The 22,737-nt window shown below is 56.6% G+C and overlaps 3 protein-coding genes across 6 annotated transcripts; 2 read left to right on the top strand and 1 right to left on the bottom strand.

The window, feature by feature from the left end:
• Positions 1-1,659: 1,659 nt before the first annotated feature.
• LOC309594368 (C-signal-like) lies at positions 1,660-7,669 on the top strand (the record flags this gene model as incomplete). Its single annotated transcript, XM_082320044.1, has 6 exons — positions 1,660-1,818; positions 2,338-2,389; positions 6,010-6,200; positions 6,636-6,794; positions 7,094-7,204; positions 7,556-7,669. Exons 1-6 carry the CDS (start codon positions 1,675-1,677, stop codon positions 7,667-7,669), a joined length of 771 nt encoding a protein of 256 aa, XP_082176170.1. The 5' UTR covers positions 1,660-1,674.
• Positions 7,670-8,443: 774 nt separating this feature from the next.
• On the bottom strand, positions 8,444-10,572 carry LOC309594364 (C-signal-like; the record flags this gene model as incomplete). The annotated part of the gene is made up of 6 exons (XM_082320038.1): positions 8,444-8,557; positions 8,861-8,980; positions 9,106-9,264; positions 9,595-9,782; positions 9,996-10,047; positions 10,426-10,572. 6 exons carry the CDS (start codon positions 10,570-10,572, stop codon positions 8,444-8,446), a joined length of 780 nt encoding a protein of 259 aa, XP_082176164.1.
• A 2,122-nt stretch (positions 10,573-12,694) lies between these two features.
• Positions 12,695-22,389, top strand: ACD (ACD shelterin complex subunit and telomerase recruitment factor). Of its 4 annotated transcripts, none has more exons than XM_082320019.1 (14): positions 12,695-12,810; positions 13,531-13,660; positions 16,167-16,291; positions 16,851-16,941; positions 17,458-17,537; positions 17,742-17,786; positions 18,373-18,407; positions 18,793-18,956; positions 19,147-19,231; positions 19,386-19,466; positions 20,131-20,229; positions 20,474-21,189; positions 21,591-21,667; positions 21,875-22,389. In XM_082320019.1, the coding sequence occupies exons 1-14, from the start codon at positions 12,716-12,718 to the stop codon at positions 21,936-21,938; spliced, it is 1,887 nt and encodes a 628-aa protein (XP_082176145.1). In that variant the 5' UTR covers positions 12,695-12,715; the 3' UTR covers positions 21,939-22,389. The 4 variants fall into 4 exon arrangements, with proteins under 4 accessions (XP_082176145.1, XP_082176144.1, XP_082176146.1 ...); XM_082320018.1 differs by having other exon boundaries at positions 19,144-19,231; XM_082320020.1 differs by lacking the exons at positions 16,167-16,291; positions 16,851-16,941 and having other exon boundaries at positions 19,144-19,231.
• The last annotated feature ends 348 nt before the right edge of the window (positions 22,390-22,737 follow it).

Here is a 22,737-nt window from a genome sequence, read left to right as displayed (position 1 = left end):
GCGGAGTCCCTGGAGGTTTTTGAGGTTTGGTTCAAGTCCTGGGCAACCTGATCTGAAGTCATTGCTGACTTTGCTCCTCCTGATGGGGCTTGGAGTAGAGTCCTCCTGGGTCCTCTCCAACCTGAATGGTCCCCAGGTGCCTCTACAGCATTGGGATCTTGTAGATTGGTCTCGTATCTTCCCCAGAGCATCCCTCCTGGCCCCAAGCTGGTTCCTGAGCCATGAGCGTGTCTGTGCAGCTGTCCATCTTGGCCTCAGTTGCCATCGGTTAGCCATTTCCAAAGGTCACTTGCTTCTCGCCTTCGCCAGCTTGGTGCTGGCCTGTGGCCATTCCCACCATTCCTGGTCCTGCAGCCCTCTTCACTTGTGTCTGTTCTCTTCTTCCCAAGGAGCCTGGAAGGAAAAGAGGAAACTCCAGTCTTGTTGGTTCCTAATGGGAACTCTCTTCCGGATGCTGCTTGCAGATAGCAGCAAGAGCTGGCAAGTCTGTGCAGTGCAATTGCTGGCGTGGGTGATTACACCCTCAATAATGCCTGCTACAGTGGATCTAACACCATCCAAATCCACGCCCAGCATGCTTACCTCTCATGGGGGCCATAGTCTGCCCACCAAGATGGAAGGAAACATCACTGCTTCCTCCTCTCCATGCTCTGTGTTGCCTGAAAGCACATCTTCCAAACTTGGAACCCCTTCACCATCTCCCAGCTGCTGGCTCAAGTATTTCTTTGGTGATTGCCAGACCTGGAACCACTCAAATACTTGGGGAATAGTCAGCTCTGTCCTCTCTGCCAGGCTGAGCGGGGCTGGGCAACAGATGTGTCCCTTTGGGCACATCCAGATGTGACAGATCCATCCCTGCTACTTTCCTCTTATTTCCTCGCCCACCTTAAATTCAGGTTGCCCCAATTCTTCAGTTTCAGCTGAGGCTTTTTAAACGGCAGCTCTGTGTTTCTTTTAGCACCTTATGGCTTCTGCCTCCTAAAAATCCATGCCCAGAGGCTGGTCTGGGCTGCAGGAGCTTTGGCTTTGCAGACATCTCTTGGTCTGATAAGCATCCAGCATTGTCCTCCAGCAAGGAGAAGGGTGATGGCCATGAGCTTGGTGCCCCAGCAGTGGGTGGACGGGGCTGCAGGGAGCTGAGGATCTTCTCCGTTGGCTCCTGGGTGCTCTGGATGAAAGCATTGGCACGAGTTGGCTTGCAGTGTTAGACATGCCCTCCCTGCGCCTCCCAGGCTGGGCTTTGGGTTAGCATTCCCGGGTTCAATGATCCCAGACTCACCCCTCAAACTGGGAGATCGCTGCCTACAGCCAGATTTGGACCTGTTTTCCTTTTCCTGGTGGTGTTTCCAAGTGCTCTTCCAAGCTTGTGGTAGAGGTGACCCTTCTCCTGTGGTTACAGGGACTCTGGGAACTGGGGCTTTAGAGGAGCAAAGCGGTGGGGATCTGGGTAATGCAGGAGATATGCAGCCCCATGTGCCGAAGTTATGGGGATCCCTGGGTCCACCCTGGGACCCTGGCTCTGCCTGGGGCAGGCGAGGGGCCAGGGCTGGTGCTGGCACTGTCCCCATCCCTGTGGGTGCCCGGAGCCACACCCTGGGCTGTGCCCGGCTCCTCTTCACGCCGAGCAGGTGGCAATCCTGCTGTGTGTCACTACCTGGTGCGGTGTCCGTGGAGATGGCTGCGCTGGCTCGGAGCGTCCTAGTGACTGGGTCCAACCGGGGCATCGGGCTGGAGCTTGTGAGGCAGCTCGCTGCCAGCCCCTGGCCCCCCCAGCACATCTTTGCCACCTGCCGCGACCCCGAGGGTCCGAGAGGGAAGGTCAGTGCGGGCACAGGGCACGGGGATGGTCCAGAGCCAGGTGGGCGAAGGGTATTTGTGGTCCCAGCAGCTCTGCCAGGTCTCTGCCGGATCTGGCCCTGGCTGGGTGGTCCGGCAGTGGGCGCAGGAGTGCTCTGGCGGGGTCTTGTAACCCCCCAGCCCTGCGGTTATGGGAGTGCCTGACCCAGCCGGGTGGGATGAGGCTGGAGGGGCAGACATGGTGCCCATGTCCTCAGCGCTTGCTCCTGGCCGTGCTTATGGCCAGCCAACCCCGTCTCCATGCTGGGATCACCCAGGACAGGGGGCAGTGCCTGAGCCCAGCGGCACCCCTTCTCCTGCCGGCTGCGGGGATGCCACCGTGCTCCATCTGCTGGGAACATCCCCACACACCTTCCCCAGCAAAAGCAAAGCGACCCTGTCCTGGCTCCAGCTGGGGTGACCTGGGAGCAGGGGTGGGAGACCTGGCCCTGCCGCTGGTGACTTCTAACCTCCTCCCTTGCTCCATCACTTTGTTTCCAGGCCCTGCGAGAATTAGCTGCCCAGCACCCCAGCATCAAACTGGTCCAGCTAGGTATGGAGCAATCTCCCTCCTTGCACCTGGCATTGCTTCTAGCCCTCCGCTTGCTTTGGGGACAGGACTGGAGGCAGCTTTGTTGGGCAGCCTGCCTTAATACTGGCAGCCAGGCAGCTCCAGCCCTGCCAGGCGGGGAGAGATGGGTGCACATCTGGGCAGGCTTCCCCCTCCAAGAAGAGCTGTCCTCTGGCTGGAAGCAGTCAAACCGGCTTCAGAGGCAGGCAGAGGTGGGTCCGGACACCTCAGCTGAGTGAGTTTCATGGGAAAGGCATGACCTCTGTTCCCAAAGATGCTAAATACAGTGCCTGAGTTTTGGGCTGGGACATGAAGGTTTGCAACGTGAAGCAAGGCAGGGCACAGCAAGCAAACTTACTGGATGGTTCCTAAGAAGCAGAGTTGGTTTGGGGTCTGTTTGGAGGTGGCCATGGTCAGCATTTCCTTTGCTTCTGGTAAAAAGGGAGAAAAGAAATAGGCTAAAAGGATGCATATGGGAAATCTGGCCTTGTGGTGGTGGTGGTATCCCAAGTTGATGCTCAGGCCTGGAGACATGCTCCAGTTCGAGATGTCTGCAGCCTGGACTGGAGAGATGTCCTTTCCCTGCTCCGATGGAGGCAGCCCAGATTCGGTGGCCTTTTGTCAGAAGCGCTGGGGAGCAGCAGGAGAAGGTGGCAAACAGACCTGGACAGCACAGGGACTTGGGGGAGAAAAGGGAGAGCAGCCAGGGCAGCACTTGGTGTTGCCACAGTTGGGGTATTTGCAGTCAGGAAGCTTCCAGGGTGCGGGGCAGGGATGGGGGCTCGCTGGGGAGGACAGCACGGGGTGAAGCATGGGCAGATAAGGAGCACCGGGCTGAGGAATGTTGTTTCCTGCAGCTGTGTCTTGAGGAGGCAGACAGCAGTGTCTGAGAGAGCAGGGGCTGCTCACAGCCTCTTTTTTTTTTTAAGAAGAGTTGGTGAGAAACCCATCCAAACCCAAAAGAGGCGTTTTAAGGAAGGGTTTGCACCAGAATTGCTATCACTATTGTAAGTGAGGTAGGAAGCAACCAGAGCTTCTAAATAAGTTTGAGTCTTTCCTTAGAGCCAATAATAAGAAAACTGAATCAAAGCAATGCAGATACCATATCGGTTTCTACCTATCTACCTGTTTGTTAAAAATCACCTGAAAAGTTCAAGTAAATTTTTAGCATTTCTTAGCAAAGAAGGCATTCCTGAAGTAAGTCAGGCTTTACTAAAAAGAGGAAGCAAATCTCTCTCTTACTATTAAATAGATTATTAAAGTAGAACACCTTCTCTGTGATAAAAAACAGCATCTTTAAAATTACCTGCGAGCCCCAACCAGCAGTATGTGATGGGAAGAGCACGCTTACTTTGCTCACCAAAGCATGGCTAACATAAAAAGGGACATCTTAAGGGGCTGCCCACTAAATAAACAACCTTTACTAAAACACATATACCCTAAAACCCAGACTATCAATAAAGTCCCAAAATAAGCTAAAAAGCTATGAAAAATCCAATGGCAACAAAGTATTTTTAAAAAGGAGAAGTTGCTTCAATTGCTGTCTTTCTCCATCTTAAGGAAAGGTTAGCTTCAAGCCAGTAACAGGAATGCACTTTTCAGAAAGGCAAGTTAGATATTAACTCCAAAATGCATAAAACCTGTTGCTTCCTCTCATTCTCTCTTTCTTTCTTTCCCATCCTTATCTTATTTCTTCGAAGGAGACGAGTTTGTTCCTTCAGCAAATGTGGCTGGCCTAGCACTAGAAATGTGCTGGTCCTGTATGCCTGGCCCCTTGGAGCAATGACTCAGCTAGTCCGAACAGAGCAATTAATTGTTCACCAAAGCGACTAAAAGATCCCTCACACATGGTGGAGTGATGGAGCCTTGAACTCTGTTCAGTCATTATCCAAAGAGACATCATTACAAAGCACCCTGTGATATGTCCTGCAGCTGGCCATGCATGCCCTCTCAAATCCCAAGGCTTCATCCCCTCATGCACGGCAGCCCCACAGCAGATTATCTCATCAAATTCCCCCAAAATGTTTTCATGACACCTCTACAAAGGTCCATGCTGCACAAGGCAAGGTGGTACAAGTCCGGGGCCACTCAAATACTTGCTTAAGTAAAGCATAAAGCCACCAGGCTAGTTAAAAATGCCAGGAAAAAGGATTGTTCTGCTGCTCATCAGTGTACAAAATACTCCAGGAAGGGTATCTTCAGCCCTGCAAACCTTTGCTAAGTCAGTCTTGTCTAAGCATGAGAACAGAAACACAGCTCGGGGGCCAAAGTGTTGCAAAAAAAAAATCTAGCTCTGTAATCCCACCCCACCCATCAGGCTCACCAGATTAGCACCTGCAAAAAATGTGTGCAGAAATGTGCATGGGAGCAAAGGCACACTCAAACATGCCCATATGCATGAATATTCATGGATCTTAAGGGCTTGGTGGTGTACTTGGGATATTAAAAGGCATTATACAAAGTTTAGTGTTGGCCTAACTGTCCCACTTCAGATCCTGAAGGTGTTTAGATAACCCCCTTTAAATCAACAACGGCCACTTCAGTGGGGCAAGCACATGGTAGGGGATGCCCATCCTAACAAGCAAACCCAAAAGTTGAACATAAACTTAAAAAATACCACTGCTATCGCTTTAGCCAAAAAATCCTGCAATTAAAGCATTGCAGATTTTCAAAGAGATACCAACATTTAAGTGATGAAACAGGCACTGGAAATGCTTACCCCTGTTAGCACAATTTCAGGGAGGTCAGTTGTTTCTTGTTGCTTGAGAGAGGTTGTTCCCACAGCTTGGCGGGAGCATCTGTAGAGATGGGGAGGTTCAGACTCAGAGCCTACAAACAAATACTGCAGGTTATATCCCAAATCTGTTATTACTTGTACTCACCTCAGCTCATCTGTCAGCTCCAAATCCTCATTGGTAACAACGTGAAGCAAAAAAAATCTAAACAAAAGAAAAAGAAAAGAAAAAAGGAAGGATTTTTGCATACAAATGGCTGTAAAGCTATGGGAAGTTGTGCTGTGGAAGATCAATTTAAGGACAAATTGTTAAAAAAAGCAAAGGTAGCTCTAAATGATCAGTCAGCATGGATATCAACCAGAAAAGATCTTCACATAATTCAGCAACAGAACGAACGTGTCTCCCCTATGTTAACAGCCCCTATAGCTGCTGTGCAATACAGAAGGGCTCGAAGAGTGTAGTTAGGTTGTTTCCCCAAAGATGTCTCCTTAAAATGTGTCCATCCGACTGCATTGGCTCCTGGTGGAAATAAAACAGGGAGCCACAGTGTGCAAGGACCGAGCATCCCTTGTGCAATCATAGATTCCTTGAATACAGAAAGCAAATACAGCTAAGTTCTTTTTAACAGTAGCCTCCATCTGACCAAAAAGGAGCCAAATCACGGTTTAATTCAGCTAAGGCTGCAAAACCAAGAGGTGAGCACAAACTGCTGCTCATTTTGATGTGTTTAACACCCTGACCTGCTAAACCTGGTCCTTTCTTTTTGGATAATGCTGGTTTAAAGAGAGCCATTCCAGCCACAGCACGCTTTCCAGCAGACACTGCGTGACTGGCTGGAGCTCTCCTCCACTTTGCTTTTTGCCCCAGCAGACGCAGTGAACTTGCCCAGCATCCGAGGGGCCGTACAGGCTGTGGGGTCTCATCTGAAGGACCAGGGCTTGAACTTGCTCATCAACAACGCGGGTGTCAGCTCACATGCCACGCTGCGCTCCCTGGATTCGCAGGAGATGCTCTCTGTGTTTGCCACCAACGTGGTTGGGCCGCTCCAGGTTGCCAAGGTACCTTGGTGTGGACCTTTTCGGGTTCTCCTGCTTGGGGAGATGTTCCCCGTGGCAAAGGTGCCCTCAGCTGGGTGGGTTCTCATTCTCTCAAACAAGGCAGCCTGATGGGGGCAAGACCAGGACCGCGGGTCTCCTCTGCCCACCCAGAGGAGCAGGGAGGCAGCTGAGCCCAGCCCCAGCATCTCCCACACTTTGCTCCTCCCCAGCTGGAGCTGCTGCCTGCCCCGGGCTGGCCATGCCACCTCACTCCTTCCATATGGAAGGGAAAGGCTGGAGCCTGTCCTGTCCTTGGGGCATCCTCCCCATCCCCTGCCCTTCTGCTGGGGGTGTCTGTCCAGCTGTTCATCCACAGTCTGTGACAGAGACCTCCAGAGCGGTCCTCAGGCTCGGGGCTTGTCATGTATTAACAGAGCGCCGGTGTCTTTACGTCAGGAATTTCTGCCGCTCCTGGAGAAGGCAGCGAAGGGCGCAGGGAAGGAGGGGCTGAGCTGCAGCAGGGCCGCAGTCATAAACGTCTCCACCAAACTGGGCTCCATCGGGCTGTGCCTCGGGGTCCCGGAGGCCCCCATGTACCCATACCGTGCCAGCAAGGTGAGGTGCCAGGGGAGGTGCTGGGGATGCTCTGCTGTGCACCGTGCCCGTGGAGGGGAGCCCATGGGGGCACCCATCTGCCCCAGGCCACCCACACCCTGCCTGGTTCTCCCAAGCATGAGCACGGAGACCAAGAGCAGCAGCACCCGGGACTGAGCCTTTCAGGCCAGTTGTGGCGATACTTTACCCCAGGGCAAAGTCCCTTTTCCCACCTCCACAGCCACTTTCTGGCTGGGAAATGTGCCCTCTCGTGCCCACCCGTGCCCTGAGTCGTGCTGGCACGACGGTGTTTCTTCCAGGCTGCCCAGAACATGGTGACGAGGTGCATGGCTGCGGAGCTCCAAGACACAGGCATCTTGTGCACGGCCATCCATCCTGGCTGGGTGAAGACTGACATGGGGACGGAGAAGGTACTGGGCTGTGCAGGGGAGGGTCAGCAGGACCCCCGCTGTACCCCCACCTCTTGGGGAGAGCAGGGGCACTTGGGGCAGGGGATGCTATGGGATGCTGTGGGATGCTCCTGGGGCAGAGCAGGCAGGGAGCAGGCAGCAAGCTGCAACGTGCCAAGTGCACAGGATAGCCAGCCCTGTCCCCCCCACCCAGCCCAGAGAGCAGGGAGGGCAGCAGTAAGGAAAAATGCCCTCACGAGCACCCTGGGTGCTGCTCCCCAGACAGTGCACCCTCCAGTCTCCCAAGCCCTGCTGCTTTCTGTGCTGGACGCAGCCCATGGCGGTGACACTGCTCCTTGTCCTCTTCTGCAGGCACCTCTGACAGTGGAGCACAGTGTGCGGGGCATCCTGACCGTGCTGGCGAGCCTGTCACAGGACACCTCCGGAGCCTTCCTCGACTGGGAAGGGAACAGCCTGCCCTGGTGATGGACAGATGGACAGACAGACGGATGGCGCCTCTTGCCCACACTGCAGCCTCCCGCTTGCTGGCTCACCCCTGCGCGTGGTCACCCCGCTCACCCTCAGCCTGCTCCGTGCTGCCAGGGTGAGGGGAAGGGCACGGGAAGCAGCTTCTCTCCCCCTTCCCCACTCCATGGACAACCCTGCAGCCCCCTTGTACCCCCCACCTCCATAAACGCCAGGAGCTAATGCCTCTCTGCTCTGTCTCCGCACCCCCAGCCTCAAACCTTCCAGCAGAGCCTGGCACCCACTCCCCATGTGCTGCCCAAGTGCCACGTGTCCACCTGTCCCGTCTGTGACCAAGCGTCCCCTGACTGAGGGGAGAGGGCAGCAGGTCCCTGCAACTCCCAGCCCTTTGGGCACCCCAGGCTGAGCACAGCCCTGGGGGTGCCCCGCAGCCAAGGCAGGGGGAAAGTCAGCCTTGTGGGTGCTCGGGGTGTTCGCCAGCCCTGCGGATGCTCAGGAGATAGGGGATAGGGGCTCTGCCCCGACGCTGGTTCCTCCTGGAGGGGACATCTCCAGACAGTGGTCACGGTGCCATGGGACCCGCAGGCTGTCACTCGCAGGGACCCCAGAGACAGCCGTGGGCTGGGGGGGTGGCTGTGGGCACCACCACACCCCGGGATAAGGAGCGGGGCTGCACAGCAGAGCCGGTGGCTCTTGGGCAGGAGTTTATTGAGGATGTGGGGCAGGTGGGAGCAGTGGCACAGGGCCCTGCTGCCGGGAGGCTGGGCCAGCATCTCACCAGGGCACGACCTTCCCTTCCCAGTCCAGGAAGGTGCCGGTGTCCTTCTCGGAGAGGGAGGAGAGCACCTTCAGCATCCCTTGCACGCTGGCGTCCACCGTCACGGGGGGCTGTGGGGCAGAGGGGGAGAGGCAGCCCGTGCCCGAGGCCTGGCTAAGGGCTGCCCTGGAGCAGCCAGGGCCAGGGGAAGGAGCTGCTCGAGGGCAAGGGGAAAGCTGCCAGCCCCGGGCAGAGGGGCCGAGCAGGGAGGCGAGGGGATGGGGGCACCAGGCACCCGGGGCCAGGGCAGGGGGAGCTGCCCGGGCCCCAAAGGGGCAGGCAGGGAGGTTGTGGTCAGGGGCTCAGGGCAGCAACTCCCTCCCGTGGAAATCAGCACAGGGGCTCTGATGGACCCGCCATGGTGAAACTCCTACCGTGTGTCCAGCTGAGCTCCCCATGTCGGTTTGCACCCAGCCAGGGTGGAGAGCAGCACAGAGGATGCAGTGCTCCCGGTACCCCAGGGACTGGCACTTGGTCAGCATGTTCAGAGCAGCCTGTGGGGAGACAGGGCAGGGATGGCAGCGGGAGGGGAAGGGTGGCTGCAAGGGGACATGTGCAGACCCCATGGCAGGGACAGGGCAGGGGAGGCAAATCTGTCCCCAGTGTGGCATGGCTGTACCTTGCTGCAGCGGTACGAGACAACTTGCATCAGATCCCAACCATAGGGAAAAGTAATGGAGCCCCCAGAGCTGGACATGTTGATGATGGCTGCCTTGCTGCAGCTCAGCGCTGAGCCCGGGCTCCCCTGGGCAGCCTTCTTCAGCAAGGGCAGGAACGCCTGTGAGGAGAAAGAGGAGACCAGGGCACGCACAGAGGTGGCACAGGGGAGAGGACCAGCTCGTCCACAGTGGGCACCGTTGGCACCAGCACTGGAGCATCCTCCCTCCTCTTCCCACTGCCCCAGCCTGCCAGGCTCCAGCTCCTGAGCTCCAGCCCGCAGCTCCATGAGCTTCTCATTCAGTGAGACTCCATCGAGCACCAGAGTGGAGGCAGGACCCTCTCCCACTGGCCCTTCACGCCCCTCGGGATGGCCCAGATCAGGGATTCAGGGCCACGGGAAGGGATGCTCCCTGCAGCTGTGCTGCGGTGCTGGGGATGAGGGTCTCACCTGGCTCAGCAGCAGGGGCCCAACTGTGTTGGTGGTGTAAACCTGCATCATGTTCTCCAGCGTCTCATTATCAAGTGAGTTCAGCTTTGCAATTCCAGCATTGTTGATGAGGAGGTTCAGCCCCGAGCCCCCCAACTGCTCCCCAACTCTGGCTGCGGCTGCCTTGATGCTGGCGGGGTCGGTGACTTCTGCAGAGCCGGCATGGGGGAGGTCAGTGCCCGTGTCCCCGTGGTGGCTTGGAGCCCCCGGTGTCCCACCCAGGGATGGCAGCACCCGGTGTCACCAAAGGCACTGGCCCGTTGGCACGGCTCCCTCCTGGCACTGGGCTCCCAGGGTGCGCACAGTGCCTGGGCACACGCCAGGGGAGCTGAGGTGAGGGACCCCCACTTTGGGGCACCTACCAAGTGGGATGATGACCAGGTTGGGGTGCCTGGAGGCCAAATTCTGTAACTCCTGAAAGAGAGGAAACTATGTGGGCATGGAGAGACTGGACCAGCTGTGCAGAGGCTCAGCCTTTCCCAGGCAAAGCCCGTGTCACTCCGGCTCCATCCCTGCACCACCTCATGCCCAGCACCCTGCTCTGGCTGCCCTGCTCCCCTCAGATGGGGCTCTGTGCCTCCCGCACATGTCACGTGCCACTGTCCCCTCTGCACATCCCATGCACAGCTCATCTCACAGCTGTCCCAACTCGGCTGCCCTGTCCTGCAGCACCTGGGGTGCCCAGCTGCAGCTCGAGCTCTTTGCAAACCCCCTCCCTGCTCCAACCTGCTGCCCTGCCACCCAGTGCTCCCGTCCCCCAGCACAACCCCCTGTGTCCCAGCCCAGCCTCACCTGCACTCGCTGTCCCTTGGGGTCCCGACAAGCCGCAAAGACCCACTCAGGTGGGTTTGTTAATCCCAGGAACTGCCGGACAAGCCCCAGGCCAATTCCCCGGTTGGCCCCAGTCACCAGGACAGAGCGGACGCAAAGCCCTGCCATGCTGCTCCGTCCGCCACTGCACTGCTCTCGCCCTGACTCTGCAGATGCCTTTTGCTACTCGGTTATCTCGCATTTTCCCGCGAGGCCTTGCATCAGCCCGTGGCACTAGGAAATTCTCTGCCTGCACCCCAGTCTCTTGGCTGTAGTCCATACCCACGATCCACCGTTCCTGGCAGCTGAGGAGTGTCCTGCCCAGGCAGGGAATGCCCTGGGCTGAGTGTCTGCAAAGCTGCTCTTTGTACCTTCCCTGCTCCACGAAACCTGAGCTGCTCGGTTTTGCAGGCCAGCATTACCCGTGTTCCTGCACCGAGATGTCCCTTCCCACCGCCACCCTCCCTCATAGGACGCCAGGCTCTGTCCTTCCCCTCACCCAAGGTCAGGCAGGCAAGGGTGGACTCACTGACCCTGCACAGTGCAATTTGTTGGCTTTAATTTGTGCAACGCCAAAGCCAGGGTCAGGGATGGAGCAGCTGGCACAGGCGAGTGTACCTTGGCCACCACAACAGGCTGGAAAACCTAGAAACTTGCCAGGACCACTTGGAAACCCTCCAGAGCAACCATTTCCTGACGGTCTGCTCTAACAACAGCTACAGTATTTAAGTTGTAAGCATGGTAGAAGGATAAAATTCAGTTTCCCCCACAGGTATAACTGTGTTGTGGCTGGGAATTGGGGCTGTGCCCAGGTGCACACACAGCACATGACGGACATCCAGTCCCAGGGTAGCCCAGGTACTCCCCAGCTCATTCCTGCAGTGGTGAGGCACCAATGGACTGAACTCCCAGCTGCCTTCCAAAGAAAACCTCTGACTGGTGGATACAGGAGCTTCGGGACAGGCCTGAAGATCCCCCAGGAGCTCCTGCTGTGCCTAAAGTCAATGGAGAAGCACCTCCTATGTGTCTCCATGTGCTGATGAACACCCTGCGGGGAGGATCTGGGCATCCCACGGCCTCCCCGGGTGGTTCCTGCTGCAGCGTTGACCAAACTGTGCACAGACAATTTGCAATAGCAGAACATATATATAAGATAGTTAGGAGATGTTTTGTAGGTAGTTTAAGATAATTAATAACAACAGATCAGGCGGGTGATTGTGCAGGACCAGGTGGGTGTAAGCTTGGGGAGTCTCACCTGCTCCAGCTGGAGATGCTGCTACAAGGACCTTTGCAACTTGACAGTAACCAACTGTCCTGTTCAAGAGGTTTGATCCATGCATGTGCTACCTTATGCAAAGATCCCAATAAATTAGCTTTTTTCTTTAAAAACAAACCCTGCTGTCTACTATTCTGTGTAGCACTCATCAGTCTTGTTGTGGCATTTCACCAGACTCACTCAAGCCCACTGATGCAGCCACAGCCTCTGGCCTGGGGATGAAAAGATGCTGGCTGGACCGAGCCACGACTTACGTGGCTTGATTTCAGCCCTGACCTGCGCGAGAGGAGGCATTTGCCGTCCCTTTAGCATGTGCCTGAACATTTCCTGGTTTGCTGGCCAGATTTGAGCAGGTAAGCAGCTTTAATGCCTCAAGAGGAGGCAAAGTGTGTGCAACCCCGTTGTGCAAGGATGCTTCTTCCCATGGGCGACCACCTGGGGAGAACCTGGGGCTTCTTAGAGCTATTGGGGTCAAAACGAAAGGAAACAACGCGAAAAGAAGGTAGTCTTTCAGTGATGGTTTGTCATCATGCGTGAACCAGTGAATGGGAAGCGGTAACAGAAAGTAGGCCAAACAACAGGGAAAAGCGTGTGTGTGCCCAGGAAAAGCCTGGAGGAGAGCAATGAGCCTGGTGTGGGCTGGGGCTGCAGACGGGGATGGCGCTGGGGACGAGGTTGGGGCTGGGGCTGGGGCTGCGGCTGGGGCTGCGGCTGGGGATGCAGATGGGGCTGGGGATGTGGATGGGGTTGCGGATGCGATGGGGATGAGGTTGGGTATGCAGACGGGAATGGGGCTGGGGATACGGATGGGGTTGCGGATGCAGATGGGCCAGGGATGGGGACGGGGATGCGGATGGGGATGAGGCTGGGGACGCGGGTGGCGTTGGGGCCGGGGCCGGGCGGGCTCCGCCAGCCGCTCCGCCCCGGATCCTCGGCAGCTGGGCCGCGTTTCCTCTTCCTGGGTCGCGGCCCCGTCTCGCCGCGCTGCCCGGGCCCATGGCGGCGGCGGCGGCGGCCGCTTGTCCCGGTGGGGCCGGCGGCGGGGAGCAGCCGGGGGTGGCGGCCGGGCGGTGCCAGGCGCTGGGGCCCAGGTGAGGTGGGGGAGCCCGGGGGGCGCTTAGGCCGGCAGCCCCGCCTGTCCCCAACCCCCGCCTGCCCCCAACCCCCGCCTGCCCCCAACCCCCGCCTGCCCCCAGCCCCCGCCTGTCCCCAAACCCCCGCCTGCCCCCAACCCCCGCCTGCCCCCAGCCCCCGCCTGTCCCCAAACCCCTGCCTGTCCCCACACCCCGCTTGTCCCCAAATCCCTGCATGTCCCCAGTCCCTGCCTGTCCCCACACCCCGCCTGTCCCCAAACCCCTGCCTGCCCCAAGCCCTGCTGCACGGCCCTTATCTAGCAAAGAGAGACCCCTTCCCCCTTTCGCACTTGAGAGTGATGGTTAAGTGTTGGGCACAAGAGAATAATTATTGGGGGATAATAATAGGGGAAGAGGGGGGGGAAAAAAGTGTCCTGAACTGGGTGGGAGAGTTGCAAAAGGCCTGACCCGGCCTGCACGCGGCTCCAGAGCCTGGAGATGTCCCCGCTCCGGAGGACGAGCGGGATGCAGCAGGACCTGCGTGCCCCCAGCAGCGCAGCTTCCTCGGCACGGCTCCCTTTGGATGGGTGTCCTTGTGGAGAAGCAAGTGGATTTGGGCTGGGTTTGAGGCAGCCCCTGGGGTTGTGGCTATGTTTGGGGTGCAAAACCGTTCCTGGGATGCCGGAGCTTTGCTGTGTCTCGCTCTTCTGATTTGGTGCCTCGTCTCTTGTCCCATAGGTTTGTGTATGAGAACAAAAACATGTCTTCTCCTAAAGTCTACGTCTTGCAGCCTTGGATTGTGAACCTCTTGGCGAATTACGAGCAGTTGGATGCCAATGAGAATCTCCTGGCCGGGCAGGTCCTGCGGGTAAGGACCGAGGGGGACTGTCCTAAAGTGCTCTAACAGTGTTTGAAATCCAAATTCCTGGAAGTGTTCAGCAGTTCCCAATTCAGTGGCTGTGGGTGGGTGACCCTTCCTCCTCAAAGTCCCTGATATATTTTTCTTGAGGTGGAAGAACTTTTGCTTTGCCCATTTCTGGTGGCCTTGGCTGACTTGTGCACCCCAGTAGGTGTGCCGTGCTCTCATCCAAAGATTTTACAGTCTCCAAAGTCATGTCCTCTCCTAGCCTTGCAGGCTGCCTTGCCTTCCTCCTTCTCCTGCTCCTCTCTGCGTCCCATCCTTCCTTGTACCATGTCATTTAGGGTGGTCCTGACAGTGGGTAGCATGAGGCAGAAGCAGGACCTGCCGAGGTGTCTGGAGTCTCGTCCTGTCTGGTGGTGAGCCTTGGTGGGACCATGAGCTCATCCTCCCCTGGATGCTGGCTCTTCTGGGAGAGCCTCTTGCATGGTGATTCAGGGCATGGGGCTCTGAAGCACAAGACCTGCTCCTGCATAGTTCCTGGAGAGCTTTTTGTGCGGTGCTGGCGATGTCTTTGACATTTGATCTGCCCTGCGTGGCAGGAGAGAGCTTTAGTGAGGCGACTCTTGCCTGTTTGAGGCCTGATGGGCAGCGGGAACGAAGCAGGAGGAAAACAACGGAGTGGAGTCAGTGCTGCTTATCATTAGTTGTGGATTTGGAGGGATTGGATGAAGATGCTGTGAGACAACCGGGTACACAAGCAGATGTGAGACCTGCACAGGCAGGGAGTGCGGTTTCTGCTTTGTGATGGGTTGCAGTCATGAGCTGGATGCTGGAGAGACCCAGCTCCAGTGCTCTGGTTTGCTGTTGTCTCGCAGCCTTTGGGTGCTTGTAGCAGCATCCCATCATGGACAACATTATTGTTAGCAATCTCCTAATGTCTTTTGGGAATGAGATGTTTGAGACAAATCAGATGTCTCCTTACTAACAGGAGAAAGATGGAGGTTGTGATTTAAATGGAAGAAGAAATGGGATGGGGAGAAAAAAATGACAGCGGGAGAGAGAAGACCTTGTGGTCCTATTCCCCATCCCATCTGAAGACATGGAGGTGGTGAAGTCACTGGTTCCCTACTTCTTGGCCCAGTCCCCTCTCCCAGGCAGGAGATCTCTTGCTCCTGGGCTGATGAAGACCCAGCAGTGAAGGAGCGGAGCCCCACTAGGGTTCAAGGGATTAGTGGGGAAGAGTTCCCTCAGCATGACCACTCTCCAACCTACCCCCACCTGAGTCCTCCACAATTAATGAAGGTTGGGAGTGTATCTGGAGCAGCAGAGCCTTTCTCCAGCTTGCTCTGGGCTCCAGCTCTGCCTGCCTTCTCTATCTGTTTTGGGTCTATAACTTCCAAACCTACCTTCTTTATCTTGTTTTTTACCCAGTCCTGTGAGCAGCCCTGCCTGCTGCTGGTACCGGTGCTCTCTTGCAGCGTGCACTAAGCCACTCTGCCTCCACTGGGAATCAAGAGTTGCCCATAGTGAGTGAGCATGTGGTGGGACCAGCCACCTGCACGCTGGGCTTCTCCCACCAGGGCGAGGGGACATGGCCTGCGGGGACTGCTGGGTGGCTGAGCTGTGATACCGACGGGAGCAGGATCTTGGTGGCATGGGCATCCTTAAACCCAGCAGCAAGCCTTGCTGGCTTGTACAGGGAGTTTATGCAGTAGGTTTGGCAGGCTCTTGTCAGAAGGTCCCAGCTGATGACAACTTGTCTTTTTAGCATGGTGGGAACCTATTAAAGGACATGGGTGCACCCCTTGTCAGATGCCGGTGGCTTTTGTGCACGGTGGGACATGCGATTTCACATCCCCTCTTTGTGCCTCGTGTCCCAGCATCACCAGTCAGGTGAACAAAATACATGACGTATGTGACCAAACCGTAGGTGTGTACCAGGAGAAGCCCAGGGCTGTAGGGATTAGGACAGGTCAGGACTGATTCACAGCTCCCCATGGAGCAGGTATGAGATTTGGAGGAGCAGTTTATTGCTTCCCTCGGGGGTTGTTTTGACCCAGCATGGACATGGCTTAGTACAGGCTCAGGGTTGCTACACCAAAAACTTCATTCAGAAGGGAACGGCTGTAATGATCCTGCTGGTTACTGCTGCTCTCTGTCTCCCTCTGCTTTGCAGAGGAGCACGTGTCCCAAGCCTGCCCAGACCCTTTTTGCCTGGATTCCTGCTGCTGGTTTGGGTAAAAAAATGCTTGGTTGTGGCTCCTTTCTCACCTTGCCTTCAGTTGCTCTCTTGCACAACATGGCGTGTCCCTTGTTCTGTCTTAGCTTGGAGGCTGCTCAGTCCAGCTGGGACCCCCTGGCCTTGGGATAAGCGTTACCACCTGGCTTCGTGGTGAATGGTGACCTTCTCTCCTAAGAGTCCAGGCCCTCAGCCAGACCTGGTGTCCTACCCTTGTTTACTGGGAAGTCTGAGTGAGACTTTTTCCCCCCTCCTTCCTCAATCTCTTGATAGGTTTTGAGTGACTCAACTGCTCCAGGCCAACCTGGGGTCCTCCAAGATGCCGTCCTGCAGGTCTCAGATGGGTCCTACTACATCCGCGTGGTCATTACGTCCGAAGCTCTGCGGGCAGAGGAAAAGTGGGTTCCACCGTGACTTGGCTGTGGCTGGGACAGCAGTTCTCCACAGCTGCTAGTGGGGCTCCTGCCTGGTCTTGTTTCAGGTTGTGTTAAACTAAAGCAATCACAGGGTGGGAAATCTGTGTGAAAGAGCTACTAAGAGAAGAAAGCCGGAATGCCGGTGCTTGGTGCTCTGGTTTTGGCTGGCTGGGATGGGCAGGGGTCGATGGCAGAAGCTGCGATGCTGTGTAGATGTGATTAGAAAGGACTAAAGAGCCCATGGGCTTTGTGAAAGGAGCCAGAGCATTAACCATAGTAGCCTGGGCTGCTCCTTCAGTGCTTTCCTCAGTTTCCCCATTTGGACACTCCTAGACTGGCAGGGTGCTGGTAGCAGAGCCAAGGATAAGCAGCAGGAAAAAGCTAGAGGATCCAGGAGCCCTTGGTCCCTGATGCTCCTGCTGAGATGTGTTCCAGCATGCCCTGATGTGGTTGGTGTAGCTATTTGGGGAGCTATGTGTCTGGGTGGTCCAGCTCCGTTCTTCATCTCTCCCAAGACATTCCTGCTCTGCTCTTTTCCTAGCACCCACATGCAGCTCAGGCTTTCCAGCCTTATTTGCAGAATTATCGTCTTGCAGAAGTACACGGTGTGTTTCCGGGAGGAGGCCAGGTTGGTAAGTGCTCTGATGAGTGGAAGCAACTTGTTCCTTGACCTTGCCTTGCTTCCTGCATGCTTACCTGCTTTGAGCTCCTTCCATGTGCTGCTCGAGGGAGGGTCTGTGGCAGTGACGATGGCTTGGCCTGGGCACTGGGGCAGGGGATGGTATGATCCCTCCATGGAGATGTGGTGCATCTCCCCCAGGGCCACCCAGCTGTTACCTCCTGCTGCTGTGCAGCTGCAGGAGACCTACATGGACCACTGGTGGCAGAGCTGCTTGCTCTCCCCTTGCAAGTGTTCAGGAGTGTCCCTGTGCCCTGAGGCTGGCCCAGCCTGGCATGTGGCTCTTGAAGAGCCATCAGCTGATGTAGGAGGGTACAAACCCCCCATTGAAGGGGGTTGTCCTTTGTGAGGGGGCCCTCACTTTAGTTGAAGGGTTGGTGGCAGAGCTGGGCTGGATGTGTGGGTGCTCGCTGGCCCCAGGGGAGGTGGGACTGCGTGCCTCTGCCTTACAGCTCCTTTTGCCCCACAGGAGGACTGCGAGTTTTACCTCACGGCCCAGCGGTTCATCGTGCTGCCCATGGAGAGGCAGAGGTTGGAGTCATCCGACGGGTATGGCCCATGGGGCAGGCGGGGGGCTCTGCTCTGGGGAGGCTTCCTCATCTCCCCAGAACAGCACTGACCCTGGGAGTCCTGGTGTGAGCTGGTTGTGGTGGGGACTTTTTGCTCTTCGAAAGAGGAATTGTCTCCATCACAAGCTGTGAAGGAAGATGGGGATGCAGAGGGAATCGGTAACTGGCTTCTCTCTTGCTGCAGGAACCAGGAGCCCTCTGTGCTGCAAAAGATAAAGGAGCTCTGGCTGTAAGTACAGGGCTGGCCATTGCTGGGGAACGTATCCAGACACCATGATGAGAGCATGCAGGCTCTGAGTGGGGCTAGAGCAGGCTAGCAAGGGCAGGCACACATTATGGCAGCTCCTGGTTAACCTGTGGGACTCTGTCCCAGGATGTGACAGAGCTGAGCAGACCACGCAAAATGAGATCCTGGTGACTGCAAAATGAGATCCTGGTGACACAGAGGCCTCTTCCTCTGAGCTGGCAAAGCTGGGAGGAAATACCTGTGGGGAACTTGCTTCTTCCAGCTGTGGGCAGCCTGGTTGGGTGGGTGAAACCCTGCACAGCTCATTCTTCACTCCACACTTGGAGCCCCAACTCTGGAGATCCTCAGGGGTCTCCATTGGTCCATCTCTAGGAACAGGGCTCCCTGATGGGTATTCCTGGGAGACTGAGCCGTGGCCGGATCCAGCACCCAGTGGGGAATCCACTGCTTCTACAAGCTGCTTCTCCCAAGCCAGGGTGCTCGATCTGTGGCCAAGAGCTGCAAAGGGCTGTGGGCCTGCATGTGCCCCAGCCCTAACCAGGCTTTGTTTTCTCCTTGGTCATTGCAGGAGGAGTCTTGCTCTGAAGAACGCTCCCAGCTCAGGTAAAGGGTTGAGGGGGGGCGGTAAGCAATGCTCTGGCTGCTTGGTGGGGCTCCTGGCTCTTCTCAGCTTGGTCTGAGTTAGGCAGAGGCAGCACAAATCTGACCAGATCTCACAAGGCGATGTTGCTAAGCCCAGAGCAGGACAAGATGGTGCTGACAGCTAATGCAGTGTGGACCATTGCAGGCCCATGCTCATGCTGCTGCTCCAGGACTTGTGTGGAAAAAGGAAAGATAGTTCCTAGAAGCAAAGGAAATGCAGAATTTTGTGTGTTTCCACAGGTTCCAGTGCACATGACAGTCATGCAGCAGAGTAAAAGCTTTTGCAAGTGAGGCTTGCCTGAATTAAGGTGTCTTCTCCACTAACACTCACGTGTTCTTGCTCCAGAGCCATCCATCTCTCAGCTGATTGATGCCATAGGACAGAACCAGCTGGAGGTTTTGAAGGAAAATGCTGAGGAATGCTTGGATTTACGGATGCCCAAGGAGACACCAGTGACGGTGAAGGACGAGGTTCCTGTCACCCAGTGGGAGGCAGAACGCAAGAAAGAGGTCAGTCTGGCTGCTGAGACTGCTCATGGTGGGTACCCTGCCCTGGAGGGGTGGGAGAAGGAAGAGCGGTGGACAGAGCTGCAGGTTTGCTGGGGAGAGAGATGGTGTTCAGCTACCAGCTACGGGTGGGCTCCTGCAGCTCGAGTGGGACTGCTCAGTGAAAACTACGTAACGTATCTCATTTCAGCAGGGTGAGGACATCTTCAAGGTCCCAGCCAACACCCTGGTGATCCCTCCTGAGGAGGAGGCAGTTGCTTGTGATGCTTCCAAGGCAGGTCAGTGCGGTGGCTTCGTCTGTGGCATAGGCAGGTGGGCAGTTCAGTGCCCAAGCATGCGAAGTAAGGGTCTCCCTGGGATGGGGAGAAGCCTGGCTTTGCTCTGGCTGCACACCGTGCTGGGATGCGACCAGCAGTTCCCCTTTCATTGCAGACAAAATCGAAGCAACTTCCAGGAAGAGCGGCGATGACAGGACAGTGCCAGGCGACCAGAGTGTCATATCCCAAGCCAGCCGTGAGTAGTGAGACTTCCAGATCCCATCCAGCCTCCTAGTGTTTTCCTTTGAAGTTGGCTCAGTCTGTCTTCTTGGATTGAGCAGAGGAGGTACTGGCATGGCCAGGTCTTTGGGAGATCAGGACTCCCAGCCCTGCCTTGAGCAGACAGGGAACGGTCCCATTCCTGCAGCCTCCTGAAGCTGAGTACCTTTGTTTTTTTGTGCTGGGAGCACAACAAATTTTGTCCCTTTGATGGCATCAGAGAGCCTGGATCACCTGCCCAAGTGTGGGCTCTTGGCTCGCTGTGGTTTGGCACTGGGATGGGCTTGTGTCACCTCACTGGGCTTGGCGTCACCAAGCTTTGCTGCAGAAGTACCTGCAGGAGCTCTACGTAGAGGAGGAGATGAAGGGAGTTGCTGCCCTGGACAGTGCAGTGTGTAGGAGAAGGTCTTCCTCCCACCTGCCTGCTCTCTGGGCAGCATCTGCCTCTCTGCTGCCTGCTACAGGGGCTGGCTGAGGTCGTGGAAGGAGTCTGGCTGGAATACACCCCAGTTTCGGCTGGAAAGGGCTCTCTGAGCTCCCCTTGAGTGCTATCTCATCCGAGACCTTTGTAGCTGCCATAGGGTTGGGAGTGGGCAGCTGCTTTCTTTGCCAAAATCAACCCCGTGACTACATTGTTGCAGCTGCAGAGTCAACAGCCTTGTCAGACAGCTCAGAGGGATCCCTGGACAACCCCTGGAACAGGCTCCCCCCAATATCTTTGATCCTCAACTCTTCGGATGGTGAGTCCCCATGCCCCAGGGCATCCAGCCTGCCTTGCCGGCAGGAGACAGCCCCTCTCCTCTCACTGGGTGACCATGTAGCTCATCCTGGATGCTGGCTTGCTTTCCCCTGGCCAAAAAGCAGTGCTGTAGCGTTCCCATTGCCCTGTGCCTGCATCATTCCAGCTCCAATATCTCCTGCCCAACCTGACGTGCTGGGGCAGGTGCCACCACCAGCCCCTGACCATGCATTTTCTCTTACCAGAGAAGACCTTTCAGCATGACCTTTCACCAAAGACCGAGCAAGATGTGGCTGCTGACAGCAACACCCCCGACTTGCTGGAACCATGCAGCCAGGACTCTTCTGAGGGCTTGCCGCAGGAATTGCCGATGCTGACCTCCTCTCCCTCCCTGCTCCGCTCCTACGGCAATACCAGTCCGGTGCAGACTGGCACTGCCCAGGCGACGTCAGCTGCGGAGGCAGCCTGCAATGCCCCCTGCCCTGCTCAAGGCCCACAGGTATCAGGGGCCTGTCAGGTCACCCTGCCATCTCTTTCTCCGGCTTTTCCCATCTTGCCCAGCAGCCGCTTGCAATCCCTGCCCGAAGGGATGCCTCACAGGGAGCAGGCGGACTCCAGTGGCACAGCTTTCCCTCCAGATATGTTAAAGCACGGTCTGGCTCCTGCCAGGACCCAGGGAGGAAATGCTGCGGGTGCCAAGAGGAAGCTGCTGGTAGGAGGTGGCCAGGCACTGCCAGCCCTTCGTGGGCAGCAGCATCCCCGAGGTGCCCTGTGGGGCAGGGGGAGAGGTACAGGCAGGAGGTCGGAGGTTGTGAGCACGCGGGGCGCGAAGAAGAGCAGAAAGGAGGAGACAGGGCTGCGGCATGGAAAGGAACTCTCTGAGGAAGAGGAGGAGGAAGAGCAAGCATCTCCAGTGAGCGGCCCCAGCTCCAGGCCGGAGCAGCAGAGAGCTCTGCAGCCGGTAAAGATGAAGCAGCTGGTGGGGTCCCCTGGGGGGGTGGTCCCCGGGGAGGCTTTCTGTGTCCCCCCAACACTGGTGTCCATCCCCAAGGCCTTTCCTCACCTGGTGGGGATGGGGAGTTGAAAGTAGGTGTCGATGTAGATGGTGGCCCCAACCCTCCCGAAGGAGGATCTGGGGCACTGGGTGAAGATATGGTTGAGCCTGAGCTGGGTGGGAACCAACAGTTGCTGGAGCATCTTCCAGCTCTCCAAGTAAAATAAGATTGGAAGAGCAGGAAACAATTGAGGGAGAGACTCCAGAGTTTTCCTATGTGTATTGGGGTCTCAGGCTGCGTGGTGGGGGCTGTGCTCTGGGCTTTGTGGCTGGGCAGACCAGCCTCATCCTCCCCTTCACTTCTGCAGTACGTGAAGGAGAAGCCGGTCCAGTACAGATATGAGGCACCGAGCCCCGAGCTCTGTGAGCGGATAAGATCTGTCAGGTCAGTGCAGCAATGGCCTTGTACAGCCATTCCTTGTTCCCCCCATGGGATGCCGAGCAGCAATGCTGCAGCAGGGCATTGCTGCTCGCATCCCTGCAGCGGGTCCCCAAACGGCCTTACCCGTTGTCACGAGGCTGCCCCAGCGTGTGGCGGCGTGTCCCCAGTCACGTCCCTTCTCACCCTGGCTCCCCTGGTCTGGTTTCACAGGATCTCAAAGGCGATGCTGAAGTGGGCGTGCTGGATACTCACGGACAGGGACGTGGACTCCTGAGCCCAGCCCATCCTTTATTTCTTCACTGGTTCAGCCGAAACAATTGGGAAGAGCAGCTGGTGGAGGGATGGGGCAGGCATCAGGACCCCTGTCCCCAAGGGGACCGCTGAGTGGGTTGGCCTGGCTGCAGAGACCCTGGCTCCAGAGATGCTGGGGACATGACCTGTTGAAGGCCAGCACCCTTAGCACTGAAAGGAACAAAAAGCATCCATTTGGGGATGCCTGTGTGTGAGCTGGCATCCCTCCCCACCTCTCCATCCTTTCTGAACACCCTGGCCCAGTGAACGGGGACAAGAGTTGATCCAGTGCCACCGTAGCAGGGGCGGCAGTGATGGCAGAGGCCCCAGAACCTGATCCCCGCTCCAAAGGCAGCGCAGGAGTTTGGATGTTTTATTAATTGGTTTAGGTAGGGTCCTGCACTGTTTGTTACAAAAAATATCCCACAGGGTTATGCTGTAGAAATTAAAAATAAAAATTGTATATTTTTTAAATACACAGCTCTTGTATTAAAAAAAAAAAAAAGGGAAAAAAAAGAAAAAAATAAGCATCTTGCTGCTTTGTCGTAAACATCCGTGTGAGGAATGCATTTGGTCCTGAGCGGAGGTCAACACAGGAGAAAGCCGCTTGGGTGTTGGGGTAACGCTGGTGCCATTGAGAGAGCTGCGGGGATGGTGAGGCAGGCATGGCTGGAGATCGGCTGCAGAGCTGCGTGCTGAAATGCCATGGGTTGTGGTCCCGCTGATGGAAACCTGCATCTTGGGGGGCTGGAGAGAGCGGTACCCCGTGGGGTGAGGAGCTG

This window comes from Platalea leucorodia (assembly GCF_965183815.1).
Source record: "Platalea leucorodia genome assembly, chromosome: 8".
Lineage (NCBI taxonomy): Eukaryota > Metazoa > Chordata > Aves > Pelecaniformes > Threskiornithidae > Platalea > Platalea leucorodia.
This window is presented reverse-complemented; position numbering and strand designations above follow the sequence as displayed.

Bases quoted from the DNA above. Each gene is read 5' to 3' on its own strand.
- ACD (XM_082320018.1), top strand. From the start codon at position 12,716: ATGGCGGCGGCGGCGGCGGCCGCTTGTCCCGGTGGGGCCGGCGGCGGG. The intron at 17,538-17,741 runs GTATGGCCCATG...CTCTTGCTGCAG, and splicing joins AGGTTGGAGTCATCCGACGG to GAACCAGGAGCCCTCTGTGC. The intron at 21,190-21,590 runs GTAAAGATGAAG...TCACTTCTGCAG, and splicing joins AGCAGAGAGCTCTGCAGCCG to TACGTGAAGGAGAAGCCGGT.